We start from the raw sequence: 14,154 nt of genomic DNA, 5'->3' as shown, positions 1-14,154 counted from the left end.
TCTGGCGGATACGCTCTTTGATTTATGTAAAATTACAATATTCGCACTTTGGGTGACTGCTGACTGCCTCTGTTCTATTCATTTGTGGTCCGACTATTTTAGTCTCAAATAATGTATGATATTTCAGCAATAAATGAATTTTCAGCCATTATAAATCTCTTGAAACGACATTGTTAAGGCCGCAAATTCTGTGGGGTACCTCTCTAAAATGAAGTATGACCACTTTCTCAAGTTTTCTCTTTTATAAACTAGTTAAGTGACTAGTTTCAATCATTACAAAATACTTGTAGAGTATGTTGTAATTTTATATACCTACATCAAAGCGCGTCGCCGCTAGGTGTTCCACTATCTGACCTTCAGAGTGGGTGCTGACTAATGTACACCCTCAATACTAAATTACATTATGAGCCATTACAAAACTCTTGCCGATTTTCGTTGCAAGCTCTCGAACTATTACTTTCGTACGGAATTTTTTTTTAAATGAAATTTTCATATTCAGAAGTGTATTACGGTTGGCCGCGTAGTGGATATGTGTGACAAGTGTGAATTTTGCCCGCAAATGCTTCGTTTTTCCATACATACAGGGTGTCAAAGCTTTTCTTAGGAAGTCTGAGGGAGGTTATTTTGAACATAAATATGTTGTAGTTTTGATATATTGACGCACTGGAACCATTTAAGATTTTCGAAACATGCGCATTATGACGTGGTAACACGTCACGTCAGAGTAATCTGTAGGCACCTTTAGTCTAAAACCAGACGAATTTTTTTCCGCTCGGTTCCTATTTCGGTCCAGTGACCCTTTGTGCTTCTGAGAAGATTGCTACAGGGAAAAAGATAATTGTGAAATGTGATGAATATGAGAAAAAAAAGGACTTAATGTCAATATGAATATTAAATAATCCCTGCTACACCTACTCATGTAAAACCTCACAGTTAAATCATCAACGACCATATTGAATCACCTATTGGGAGTACTATGCTATTGTTTCTGATGTAGGCTGAAATCAGAGAAGATCAATTCATATTGTCATTTGAAGTGACATCAATCAAAATTTCTTGTGAAAAAATTCTTCAAATTCTTGTGTGTAATGGCTGAAGAACCACCAGTTGAGAAAGAAAATAATGATCCTGTTGCGCAGATAGATGAGAAGTGGGTATTGTGCTTTTTAAAAATTTCCAGAATTTATCCGGATTCTTTTACACTTTCTTCAGGAGTAGTCAAGCTCTGAACTCTGAATTCCTGTACTACAGCTCAGTTCTGAAAATCATCGCGCCAACCCTCACGAGCGATGCAGATCAAGACCATGTTATACCCTGGATAAAGAAACTATTCAGACCTGAATATCATACTTCTACACTCAGAGAGAAGAGAAATAGGTGAATAGTTATCTTCTATAACAAACATAATATAATAATGAATTAAATGCAACTAGTTTGGCTAGCAGAACTACCTTCGGGAATTCGGAATTCGGGATAATTTCTGTGCAAAATTTTAGACCATAGGTATTCATTGGCCTAATGGTGAAATGATGCACATTTCAGGCTTCCACTTGAATCCGCTAACGATTGCCCTTCAACAATAGGTTCCGCTAGCCCTACCGTTAATGTATAGAACTAATCGAATGAATTTGATCACACCTTCAGTTCGCGTCATTTTTGCACCAGTAGGTAAACAAATTTTCGTTTTCTCATCGTTGGAGAAACACAGGTTCAGCTAACTACATACTCAAACTTGAGTAAGCAGGACCCAGCAGCTAATCAAATATGATGAAGAATGATCTCAAATATTATTTATTATTCTAGTAAAACATTTTTTGCATTCCAAATATTGGATGAATCTTGGTTTTTGTTAGATCAAAGTTGAACTACTCAACAGTTAAAAGAATTTTCATCGGGCATGTGATCTTCTTCTTCTTCTTCCTTGGAATATGTCCGAGGGTCATTAGGCCCTTTTTTTTGTGTAGCAGGGGGAAAATCAGCAAGACAGACGAGAGAGGAGGAACAAGTGTGGGGATTCCCACTCTCCTGAGCTCGAGACCCACTAAAACCCTAAACTGCTTCTTCATAGGTTCCAGGCATTTTGCCTATTAACCAGTTGACTCTTATGGTTTCTGGACTATCATACGATCATAGTCGTGTTGTTAGTTGTATGCTGCCTATATCTTTTATAGGTTAAGCTCTTCTTTGGTTACTTTTTAAATCCTTAACTGATCTCTCGGTCTTCGGTGGTAGGTTCTTGACCTTCTAGCTTCTTCTGCTGGATCGTAATCGACTAATCTCCGTAGTTCCTCATTTGGATGTTGCTTGGCTTTGTCGAACATCCTTTCCGCCTTGCTCTTCATAAATTCTGTAACTGGTTCCCATTTCAAGTCCTTGTAGATTTGTTTGTTCCTAACAAACCAGGGTACATTCTAAAGAGTTTATTCTCAGTGGCCTGTATTCTCTTGATCTGGGTCTTGACTGCGAAGCCCCATGCCGCCGATCCATATGTGAGTTGTGGTCGCGCGATAGTTTTAATCATCGTCAACTTGATGTTCTTATTCATATGACTTCTTCTGCCTATGAGTGGATAAACTCTACTCATTGCGGCTTTTGTTTTATCGACTGCACATTTGATGTGGTTTTTCCATGTTAGTCCTTTGTCAAGCTTCACTCCTAGGTATATTGCTTCATTTTCCCATTGAACCTCTTCTCCATAAACTTCAAGTTTTCCTTCCATCCTCAATCTTCTCTCTTGCAGTAATATTGCTTGAGTCTTACTTCCATTGATTTGCATTTTCCATTTAATGCACCATTTGAGTAATTCATCTATGGCTTCCTGCAGTCTCTGATGTATGATCTCTGGGCGTCGATGTCTGAACGCTATTCCTGTGTCATCTGCGCACAAGGTGAGCATATTTCTAGCATTTTTCGGGATATTATAAACGTACGTGATTAGGCCATTCAGACAACTTTTTAATTTAACCTAATGAGCCTCTTAATTCCAATACCCAATCGGACTGAGTAATTGATAACAATATTTGCCCTCCAATTGTTCAAGAAATTGCGACTTCTGCAAGCTCAACGTTAATCTATCAGAATCAAACCACTAATAGAAAATGAAATGTTAATCAAGAATATTTTTCGTCAAGAATATAATCGCACCTTAATTTTGGGCTAACAGCATCAATATTCCATTTTTGGTTATGCTCTGTCAGCCGAATGCGCATTTTGAATGAACATCTTTCACCATTTGCTGGGCAACTTGAACAGAAGTACCGTCTAACATCATCGAAGTTCACTAAAAGAGCAAAAGAGGTTCAACCAGGTCAATTCATTCGAATTTCGATTTCTTGATCTGTGTTTCAATCATCTGAAAATTCTGCTCCAACTGATCTTGTGAATTCGTTTACGAGTTGACAACATTTTTGATCAACATTAGATTCTTGAAGCTTGTTCGAGTATTTTGTCCTGATATCTCCCCATATCGGAGATACAATGACTTGCACCATCCGTCAAATGCACCCCTGTCTCTGATAGGTGCTAACCTCACTTTTGTCAAACTGAACATTGACGTGTTCACGTAGATTTGTTTCATTTGGTAAACGTCAAAATTTTCCAATTTCTGAACTGTTTTTTTATTCTTTCCGATCTGGCTCCTGTGTCGAAAGTATTTACTGTACAGGCTCCAGTTAACTATTATTTAAGCATTTTTTGAGGCCTTCAACATGCAGCGGTTCACTCACAGATAGCGATATCCCAACCCTCTCAATCATCTGATTTTCCCCTTTTACCTCTTTCACTCGATGTTTACGAAAGAAGTATATACCGACTAACAGATTGAGCTGGCTGGATATAAAATTGGTTAATCTTTATTTCTAAGTTAATCTATAGTTAAGCGCAACACTATGATTTTTTTCTAGTGTTGGTGAAATTTCACAAAGTCATAAATTTTATTGTTCCGTCGTTTATTTTCATGATGAGCTTATTTAGTTCCATGCATTAGTTGATTGCTCGTAGTTTTCCTTCAACTCCGTCTTGCAGATATCTCCTTTACCTAACATTAACCATGTTCAACGATGAACTGATTGGTGTTTTCGAAACGGAGCCTCCAGCAGCGGTCCTGAGAGATTTAGGATCACTACCAGAATACAGAGTAGAGGCGGCTACTTGGGAAAGAGATGACACCTGGAGAGATGTTCTTGTTTCACTCCCTGAAAATTTCACGCCACTGGAATGTTCTGTTCATTCGAATAAAGACGAGTGTAAGAAGGATCACGCTCTCGATAGGGTGAGACAAAATTTGAAGGGGTTTGGATTTTGATGGTAGTAACCTTTTTGCCTCTGCTTAGGTGCTGGATCAGGAATTTCAGTTTTTCTTGTATTTAGCGAGACCATATGCGGCACTGATGCTCAATGCTGAGGATCGAACTAAAGTAGCTTGCTGGCTGCAGACCCTTTGCACGATACAAGGAAACTGTTGCTCCAGTATGAAAGCTGTTAGAAATGATTACATGATGGCACTTTTGGGGTAAGCTAAGAGTATAAATGGAACATTGTTTCATATACTTTGATATGACATTAGAGTCCTTTCTAAGGAACGAAGAATAGTAAATGTGCTCTTACCACAATTCTCTCTTTTATAAAGTTGCTTTACCCTGGACAAAAAGAAGGATAGACAAAAATTTTTCAAGATTAAGTGACTTTAGTCAGATAAGAAAATTGTGATATTAGAAAAAAACAGACTACATAAGTTGTTATGTTGAGCCAAAAAATATATGAGTGAGACTTGGATTTCATACTTTCCGCCATTTCCAGCTCATTATTTTTCTATGTCAGTTCATTTTTCAACTAGTGAGGATTGTTCTAGATACATATCTGATCTTCGAGCTGTTGGTCCTTTCTTAGAGAAACCCCCATGGAAAACCCTTCCACCTCTAGCTCAGTTGGCTAAAGAAAGTTTTGATAACAGTACAGTGCTCGATCCTACCAGTACTATGGCTAACGAGTTCCTTCAGAGTCAACCTGTTCCAGAAGATGGAGCTTTTTGCTACATAGCGCTGACTGGCGATCTTATTGAGAGTAGTTTTGGAGGACCAGGAGCATGATGTACCTATTGCTTAATTTTCTGTTTTTATGTGGATAATAAATATAGTTCCATTGTAACAATACCTGCCCTTTTCATGAACAGTTTCATTATTTCTTAATTACTATTAAACATAATTTTCATTGAACAGACAGAGTAAACAAAAAATCTTTAATTTCTGTCAAGAAAATCCTTTTTTCGTTAACGTTGTCTTTATTTTTAGGCTGTATAGCAAACTCATTCGAGTTAAATTTTTCGAATGAGTACCTACATCAGATATCGATTGAAATTTATTCTGGGAGGATTCTGCATTTCTTAATAAACTTTTTAGGGTTTTCACTCCCAATCTCTGAAACAAAATCAATCAAAAATGAAATCAACGATTTGCTCCTTCGTAAATTCTTGCACTTATTTGTCAGGAGCAAAGATTTTCGAAAATAGATTTTTCGTCTGATGAAGGAGTCTGATATAGACTCCGAAACGTTACCACTTAGAATTATAATTTCAACGTTATTTATTTTCAGTTCATTGTCCGGCAACAATTTTTTCCAGTTAATTTGCTCCTGACAAATTAGTGCAAGAATTCACGCAGGAGCAAATCGTTGATTTCATTTTTAATTGATTTTGTTTCAGAGATTGGGAGTGAAAACCCTAAAAAGTTTATTAAGTACCTACATCGTTTTGAAAATATTTACAATTGTATGATAGCAATTATCAATTTAAGAAGGGAAAGTGAAAAACCAAATATAAAGTAACAAGTCTCAAGGAGAAAATATCGGGAAAGTTATGTTGTACATTTTCTAATAAAAAATCAATGTTTTAAGACTTTTTTTTGTATATAATTTTATCCTCGTTTGTAATTTGGAGAAATCTTTGTGAGGATATACGGAAACACCAATTTACATCTATAAAATTCTAGGGTTGCTCTCCATACTCCTAGAGGACCTGCATGTGAGTTTAGTGCAGTATTGCAGTGCACAAGTTGTTACTATCAATGTAAGATTGACGGGGTTGAAAAAATTTATTATACTCGAAATTACCCAATCAAATTCTTGCTGTAATATATAACGTGCGTTGAAACAAATTCGTCGTCAAGTAGGCTCTGACAATTTGATGTTTCGTGCTTGAAACTTGAACATAACTGTAAACTTTTTCTGTAATATTTTGTGTTTATCGATGAATGCTTTATAGCAAGTCTTTCAGATTTTGTGTTCATCGATTTTCATTTCGGAAATTACGCTACCTATCAAATCGTTATTGGGTTTGAAATATTTATCTATTATCCACTACTTAATTGTAGGTTTTTAAATATTCAAAATGTTACTACTGATTCAAGTTTCTAGTTGACTGAAACCATTCAGAATATCTGCTTTAAAAGTTTGAATTTAAGACTGTCAGTTCGTAAACTAATCTTATGCAAATCTAGAAAGGCTTATACTTATTCTGCAAGAGGAAGTTTTAGCCAATGAATGTTACAGGACCGGCTGCGCTGTGGGTTCCACGACATATTTTGACGATTCAAGCGAGCAAATTATTTTTTCTCATCGATTGAATGAGTGAAAATATTTCTTCATTTTGTGTTTATAATGTAATGTTCGCAAAGCAGTTGTAACTCAAAAAATTAAAATAACTTTGGGAAAAAGTTTATCTGGAAAAATCCATAGAAAAACAAAAAATAGTGAATTTTTACTTCTTCTGGTATTTTATATGAAAAAAACATTAATGAAAGATAAAAATGATGAGATGATGAGTGTTTGGGAATCTAAATTTCCTAATTCATAAAACTATCAATAAAATTTTGTTATTTGTTTTTATGGGCCAAATTAAATTAAGAAGTATTTGTTTTCCGTCAATAATTTTCGAATTTCGCGGTGATTGCAAGTTACACCACGAAAACATCCGCAACTGCTGTTTTTTCGGACATATGTGGAATCAGTATTGTTCTTACGGCCGAACTAGAGAGTACTCTCGCTCGATAAATTATTATTAATATTTACTACGACAATCAGAAAATACGATCCATTGCTGTGATCCATAGCTACACGACTCCGAACATCCAGGAATCAAGAAAATAACGAGGTATTTTTCTCTTCGAGGTGTACTTGCTCGTATATTGTTTCATAATTATTCTCTTCCTTTTTTTAACCAGCATTCATTCCTACGTTGACATTGGTCCTTCGTTGCCGGGTTGTTTCCTTCAGAAAAATTCATTCATAATTTAATTTGGCCAAAATTTACCTTTTTTCATTTATTTTTTGCGACATACGTCTCTTGTGAAAATCATTTCATTTCACGGGCAGACCGGTTCAAGGTCAGGGTCACAGCGCGCATGGTGCATTTTCATCTTTGTTTACAACGGGAATTATAAAACGAATGTTTTCAATTTGTCTTCATCTTTTATAATATCTCTTCATTCAAACAGTGGATGCTATTTTGATGACAAATTCAATATTTTCAATTATTCAGTTCAACATTTTGTTGCGGTCGCTGTATTTTGCCTTCGGGAGCTGTTTGAAGTGTATTATTACATACTTTTCAACTTATCTTTACTTCCTTTCGAATATTATTACTTGCTTTTGATATCAATCGTAATTACTGGGTAACAATTTTCGAATATCATTCATTATTGACCCATATTTACTGCAATTCATCACGTACTTACACCAGATTTCATTTACTATTGTACATTTTGAAAATTTGTAGATCATATTGTATTATTCAACTGTCGACCATATCTTCTGAAGTAAACGCTAGTTTTCCTTTTCCACACATTTATTAATACACGTTTCATAAATCTAGCAATCGATTTACATTGTTCAGTTTTTTATTACCTCGGATATTTATTATATCAGATTATTATATTATATTGATTCATAATGTCCAGCAAATTAACTAGAGCTAATTTACTGCGCCAAACAGCCTATTCGCGTTTAAAGGAAGCTCAAGAAATAGGCATTCAGGCATCAACAAATGAATCTTATAAATCGCAGTTTTTAGCCAGAGCTGATGAAATAGAAGGCGCTTATGAGGATTTTCGATCATCACACAATACAATCATTGGTTTAATTTCAGATGAAGAATTTTCAGAGTACGATAAACTCAGAATCGCGGCTGATCAGGCATATTACTACGTGAAATCAATTAAACATGATTTGTTATTGAAAAATTCTGCGGGAACCTCTTCAAACACTTCATCAAAAACTAGTTTACAACCTTGCAAGCCTTCAGCCAGAATTCCCAAGCTTTCTATTCCAACATTTTCAGGCAATTTTCGAGATTGGCCTAGCTTTTTCGACTTATTCAAGAGCATCATTCATGAAAATACTGATTTGTCTGATGTTGAAAAGTTTCGTTATCTTTTAACATCCCTTAGTCACGAACCTTTAGCACTTATTAAAGGCATTCCTCTCATTGATGCAAATTATAAAATTGCATACGAAATTTTAGAGAAAAGATACCAAAATAAAAGAATACTTGCCAGTCAGTATTATAATGATATTTTCAATGCCCAACCAGTACAGAAACCGACATCTGTGAAATTAAGACATCTTTTAAATATATTTACGGAAAATGTTGCCGCTTTACGTGTTCTCGATTTCCCTGTCGATCATTGGGATTTCTTATTATTTAATATGCTTATGAACAAATTAGATGTTAAAACACGTACTGACTTCGAGTTAGAAAATAGTGTAAATCATGAGATTCCTACTTATCGACAGTTGGTTACCTTTTTAGAGAGACAATGTACAGCTTTGGAATCTGTACAATTCACTACTTCCAATTTGCAATATGCAAACAGTGGGATCCCTCAGCGGGTTTCCCGAGCCCCTAGTAGAGGGCCTGTGGCTAGCTTCGTTGCTTCCGAGTCCCAGCCTGGTCCATCTGGCCAAAGCACTAAGTGTTTTTTATGTTCGTCTTCTCATCCCTTATACAAATGTCAATCATTTCTAGCCAAAACTCCCCAAGAACGTTTTTCTTTGGTCAAACAACATAATCTATGCGTTAATTGTTTGATTTCTCCTCATTCTGTCAGAAATTGTAGTTCTAGTCATAAATGTAGAATTTGCAAATTACCACATCATACTACTCTGCATTTCGATAAATCATCAAAAGGTTCAAGTCCTTCACTTCAGCCATCCAATCAGAGTGAACCCGTCAACTCGGTGGGGGAAACTCAATCTATTGTTCCAACATCTCTCGTCAGTACAAACTCTTCTACGGCTTCAACATTAACAACGATTTTATTATCTACTTGTGTGATACATGTTAAGGATTTCAACGGAAATTTCCAGAAAATTCGCATACTTTTGGATACAGGGTCTATGGCAAACTTTATTTCCGACACTTGTGTTAGACGTTTGGGACTTCCTCGAAGAAGGATATCAATACCTGTGGAAGGGCTAAATGGGATGACATCATCCACCACTCAGGGTACAACTTCTTGCCTTATCAAGCCCTGTGATCAGTCTGGTCCAACTTTCTCTCTTGAAGCCATTATCATACCCAAGGTTTGTTCGAACCAACCCAAATTTCATATTAATCCTCGAGATTTGACTCATATTCATGGGCTCAAATTAGCGGACCCTAAATTTTATCAACCAGGTCCTATAGATATGCTTATAGGAGCTGAGTTAGTTCCTTTCCTTTTGAGGTCCAAACGAATTTTTGGTGGACCCAATCAACCGGTAGCCTTGGAGACCATCTATGGATACGTTCTTCAAGGACGAACCTCTACATCTCCTCAAAAATGCCATTTGACATCTCTTCATTCGTCTGTGGATTTAAATGTGGATCATATTTTGCGAAGGTTTTGGGAGGTCGAAAATGTCCCTCAACCTCCTTGTGTATCACCTGAGGATGAAATTTGCGAGAAAATTTATTCTTCCTTGACTTTTCGGGAGCCTACAGGCAGATTCTCAGTTCCTCTTCCTTTCCGAATACAGAATCCGTCTTTCTGTGATACCTACACTCAGGCCTATAGAAGATTTTGTATGCTTGAAAATCGATTCCTGAAAAATCCAAACCTCAAAGGAAAATACGTGGAATTCATGACAGATTATATCAACAGAGAGCATATGAGTCCAGTCCCAACATCAGAATTTAAATCCCCTACTTCATACTATATTTCACATCATGCAATTTTCAAAGAACAAATTGAAAATTCTTCCGTTATTTACAAAATTCGAGTAGTATTCGACGCCAGTTTACGTGACGTTCAAGGTGTTTCTCTGAATGATACTCTGTATACTGGACCCAAGCTTCAAAAAGATATATCTTGTCTCCTACTTAATTTTCGCTACTTTCGTTACTGCTTTACTTGCGATATCAAACAAATGTACCGCCAAATCAATGAAAATAAAGAGTTTTGGCAATTTCAGAAAATAATTTGGCGATCTGATCCTTCTGAGCCTTTAAGGGAATATTATTTACGAACAGTCACTTACGGTGTTTCGTGTTCACCGTATCTTGCTTTGAAAACGTTACAGGAGTTAGCCAAGTCCGAAAAGGCACGCTTTCCCAAAGCAGCCAAAGCCTTAGAAGAGAATTTTTATATTGATGACGGGCTCCTCGGTAGCGATTCCGTCGAAGATACTCGCGCTCTTCAATTGGAGCTCATTAATCTTTTAAGAGAAGGTGGTTTCGAACTGGGCAAATGGGCCGGTAATCATCCCAGTCTTATTCAAGATTTTGGGTCCGATGTGTTGACCGACTGCACATTCGATAAAGATGAACCTTCTTTCATCAAAGTCCTAGGTCTTAAATGGAATCCCAAGGCGGATGTATTTTCATATTCATACTATCCTCTCAACAAAACCTGTAGCAAACGGTCGATTCTTTCCGAGGTTAGTAGAATATTTGACCCTTTGGGTTTCGTTTCTCCATGCTTGCTGCTTGCAAAGCAGCTTCTCCAAAAGTTGTGGCAATCCCACGTATCTTGGGACGAAGAGCTTCCTGAACACATACAGCGAGTGTGGCAACAATTCAAGGTAGAACTACCCGGTCTCGGTAATATAAAGATACCACGATACTTTGGCTTCGATAGGACTTCTGAAGTACAAATTCACGGTTTTTGTGATGCGTCCGAAATTGGCTATGCCAGTGTGGTATATCTCAGGTTCTGGAATGCCAATAGTTTTAAAACCACCCTTGTTTGCGCCAAATGTAGAGTATCTCCTCTGAAAACTCAATCAATCGCAAGATTGGAACTCCTAGCAGCTCTTTTACTTGCTAATCTCATAGCATTCGTGATAGAAAGTTTCAAAGGCATATTCACTTTCAATGACATATATGTCTGGTCAGATTCCATGATTGTTCTCACTTGGGTTACTTCGTCTCCGCATAGATGGAAAACATTTATTGCCAATCGCGTGAGACATATCCAAGAAATAATCTCCATTTCATCTTGGCATCATGTGCCTTCCCATCTGAACCCGGCAGATTGTGCAAGTCGTGGTTTATCACCGGCGCAACTTTCGCAGTTTTCCCTGTGGTGGGATGGTCCAGAATTTTTGTTGAAATCTGAAGAGCATTGGCCTACTCAGAATAACTTTCATTCTTCAAATGGTGTTGAAATTCCGGAAGAAAGAGCGCCCACTGTTTTGTTGTCAAAACTCATTACCACGGAAAATGTTATTCTCTGTTTGCTTTCAAGATTCTCATCTCTTCCAAAAATACAGAGAATAACAGCATATATTTTGCGCTTTGTATCAAACGGATTGAAAAGGAATGATATCTCAATGTTTAACCTTTCTATTAGTCCTCAAGAAAGTGATAATGCGCTAAAGTATCTCATTAGGGTGGTTCAGAATGATGTTTTCGCCGAAATTAGGCTGAAGATTAAACAAAATGAGGTTTTACCAAAACCAATACGCAAGCTTGCTCCATTCATTGATCAATATGGTCTTTTAAGAGTTGGGGGACGATTGCAAAAATCACCATTTTCGTTCGACGTTAAGCATCCTTTACTTTTACCTAAAGTCCATAGACTCACGGATCTAATTATTGAATGGACTCATCAAACTTCTTTACACCCGGGCTTAAAGACAATGCAGTATTTATTACTTCAACGCTTCTGGATTCTTTCCCCTAGAAGTGCGATTTACAGATGTTTGTCAAAATGCATTCGTTGTTTTCGATGCAAACCCAAATCCTATAATCCATTCATGGGAAATTTACCGAGTGTAAGAGTAACTCCCTTACGCGCTTTCACCTCAGTTTGTCTCGACTTTGCCGGACCTTTTCCCTTACTGATGAGTAAGACTAGAGGTGCAAAAACGTACAAGGGCTACGTTTGTGTTTTCGTGTGTTGTAGCACAAGAGCCATTCATTTCGAGGTAACTTCCGACCTCAGTTCCGATACATTTTTGGCGGCATTTAGGAGATTCATATCTCGACGCGGACAATGTTTGTCAATTAGAAGTGATCAAGGCACCAATTTTAAAGGAGCTTATAATGAAATGATCAACCTAGCTCAAGTCACTGCTGAAACCCTCTCAATTACTTGGGATTTCAACCCACCAAGCGCACCACACTTTAACGGCTTAGCTGAAGCTGCGGTAAAATCTTTCAAAACCCACTTTTATAAGGTCATCGGTACCCAAGTTTTGAGTTATGAAGAATTTTACACCCTTATGACTCAGATAGAGGCTGTGTTGAATTCTCGCCCTCTTTGTGCGGTTAGCACAGACCCAAATGACCTCCAAGCTCTAACCCCAGGTCATTTTTTGGTTTTTGAGCCACTGGTCAGCTCCATTCCAAATCCTGACCTGAGCTCTTTAAATATAAATCGACTAAATCGTTGGCAGTTAATCCAACGCATTCAAGGCGATTTTTGGAAAAGGTGGTCCAGAGAATATATTCATTCGCTCCAAGAAAGATCAAAATGGTCTACATCCAACCCCTCACTTAATGAAAATTCGTTGGTTCTGATAAAAGACGACCAACAACCTCCTCTTCGTTGGCCTTTGGCCCGAATCATGAAATTACATCATGGTGATGATGGTGTTGCACGGGTTGTTACACTGAAAACAGCGTCCGGCGGCACTATGCAGCGTCCAGTGGTCAAAGTATGTCCACTGCCTGTTCATTAATCTGGACATTCCTTTATTTCTGAAAAATTAGTTATTTTTCATTATTTATTTCGTGATTGTATTCATTTTTTGTTGAATTTGGGATAAAAACATTCGTTTTTGGTGGGGGAGAATGTTTGGGAATCTAAATTTCCTAATTCATAAAACTATCAATAAAATTTTGTTATTTGTTTTTATGGGCCAAATTAAATTAAGAAGTATTTGTTTTCCGTCAATAATTTTCGAATTTCGCGGTGATTGCAAGTTACACCACGAAAACATCCGCAACTGCTGTTTTTTCGGACATATGTGGAATCAGTATTGTTCCGGAAAATTGATTTTTCACAGTCCCCAAAAATTTCAGATAAACATATTTCCGTTATGGATATGCATCGATTTTTTTTTGTGTTCACTGAATGAATTGAATAGGTATATTGGAAAAATCGACAAAGAGGTAGCTTACAAATAGCTTCTTCATATACTTGAAGATAATACTCATACTAGTGAAAATATAATTCAGTATCCTGATAATTCATTTGTTGCCAGGTGTCACAGCAAAGCTTCAGTTGTCAAAATAATACGAAAAGGATATCGAGTTCCTCCTAGAATTGAATCGGATGGTAGCATTGTTTCATAAGTATTTTAGCTGGGGGTGTATCTGTCTGAAAATCTGTGGAAAAATAATATTTTTTCACTTGAATTTTTTTTTCTTGTAGTTACTCACAACTTGGACTTAATGATCGGAACTCGTCTATAGCATTATTGTTCTGATTTTTTTCTTCATTTTTCATAAGGCACAGTAGAATATTATTCTTCAATTCCACATTGATTTCCAATTACGGTCCTGCAAGAAAGGGCTGCGAAAACTCAAGAAAGTTTACGATGAAGAACAGAAGCATTCAGCGAATAAAGTTAGATCCCACCTGGTTGTTCCCAGATTATTTAAACGTTTCTTAATACAGGCCATTATTTAGGATCGGAGTATGCTAATTACTTAGGAACTCCCCTGTGTTTATACCT

General features: G+C 36.9%; 2 protein-coding genes across 2 annotated transcripts; both read left to right on the top strand.

Moving 5' to 3' along the window:
* The first annotated feature begins 1,013 nt into the window (after window positions 1–1,013).
* On the top strand, window positions 1,014–5,113 carry LOC123309848. The gene is made up of 5 exons (XM_044893137.1): window positions 1,014–1,150; window positions 1,213–1,377; window positions 4,024–4,270; window positions 4,332–4,510; window positions 4,850–5,113. Exons 1-5 carry the CDS (start codon window positions 1,089–1,091, stop codon window positions 5,085–5,087), a joined length of 891 nt encoding a protein of 296 aa, XP_044749072.1. The 5' UTR covers window positions 1,014–1,088; the 3' UTR covers window positions 5,088–5,113.
* A 1,709-nt stretch (window positions 5,114–6,822) lies between these two features.
* LOC123309865 lies at window positions 6,823–13,455 on the top strand. The gene is made up of 2 exons (XM_044893155.1): window positions 6,823–7,144; window positions 7,215–13,455. The coding sequence occupies exon 2, from the start codon at window positions 7,942–7,944 to the stop codon at window positions 13,153–13,155; it is 5,214 nt and encodes a 1,737-aa protein (XP_044749090.1). The 5' UTR covers window positions 6,823–7,144; window positions 7,215–7,941; the 3' UTR covers window positions 13,156–13,455.
* Window positions 13,456–14,154: the final 699 nt, after the last annotated feature.

This window comes from Coccinella septempunctata, chromosome 3, assembly GCF_907165205.1.
Source record: "Coccinella septempunctata chromosome 3, icCocSept1.1, whole genome shotgun sequence".
Taxonomy (NCBI): domain Eukaryota; kingdom Metazoa; phylum Arthropoda; class Insecta; order Coleoptera; family Coccinellidae; genus Coccinella; species Coccinella septempunctata.
The sequence above is the reverse complement of the archived record's forward strand: the minus strand, read 5'-3'. Positions and strand labels throughout refer to the sequence as shown.

Coding starts and splice junctions, on each gene's coding strand:
- LOC123309848 (XM_044893137.1), top strand. CDS start 1,089: ATGGCTGAAGAACCACCAGTTGAGAAAGAAAATAATGATCCTGTTGCG. Junction 1,151..1,212: donor GTTGCGCAGATAGATGAGAA/GTGGGTATTGTG, acceptor CACTTTCTTCAG/GAGTAGTCAAGCTCTGAACT. Junction 4,271..4,331: donor AGGATCACGCTCTCGATAGG/GTGAGACAAAAT, acceptor GCCTCTGCTTAG/GTGCTGGATCAGGAATTTCA.
- LOC123309865 (XM_044893155.1), top strand. CDS start 7,942: ATGTCCAGCAAATTAACTAGAGCTAATTTACTGCGCCAAACAGCCTAT.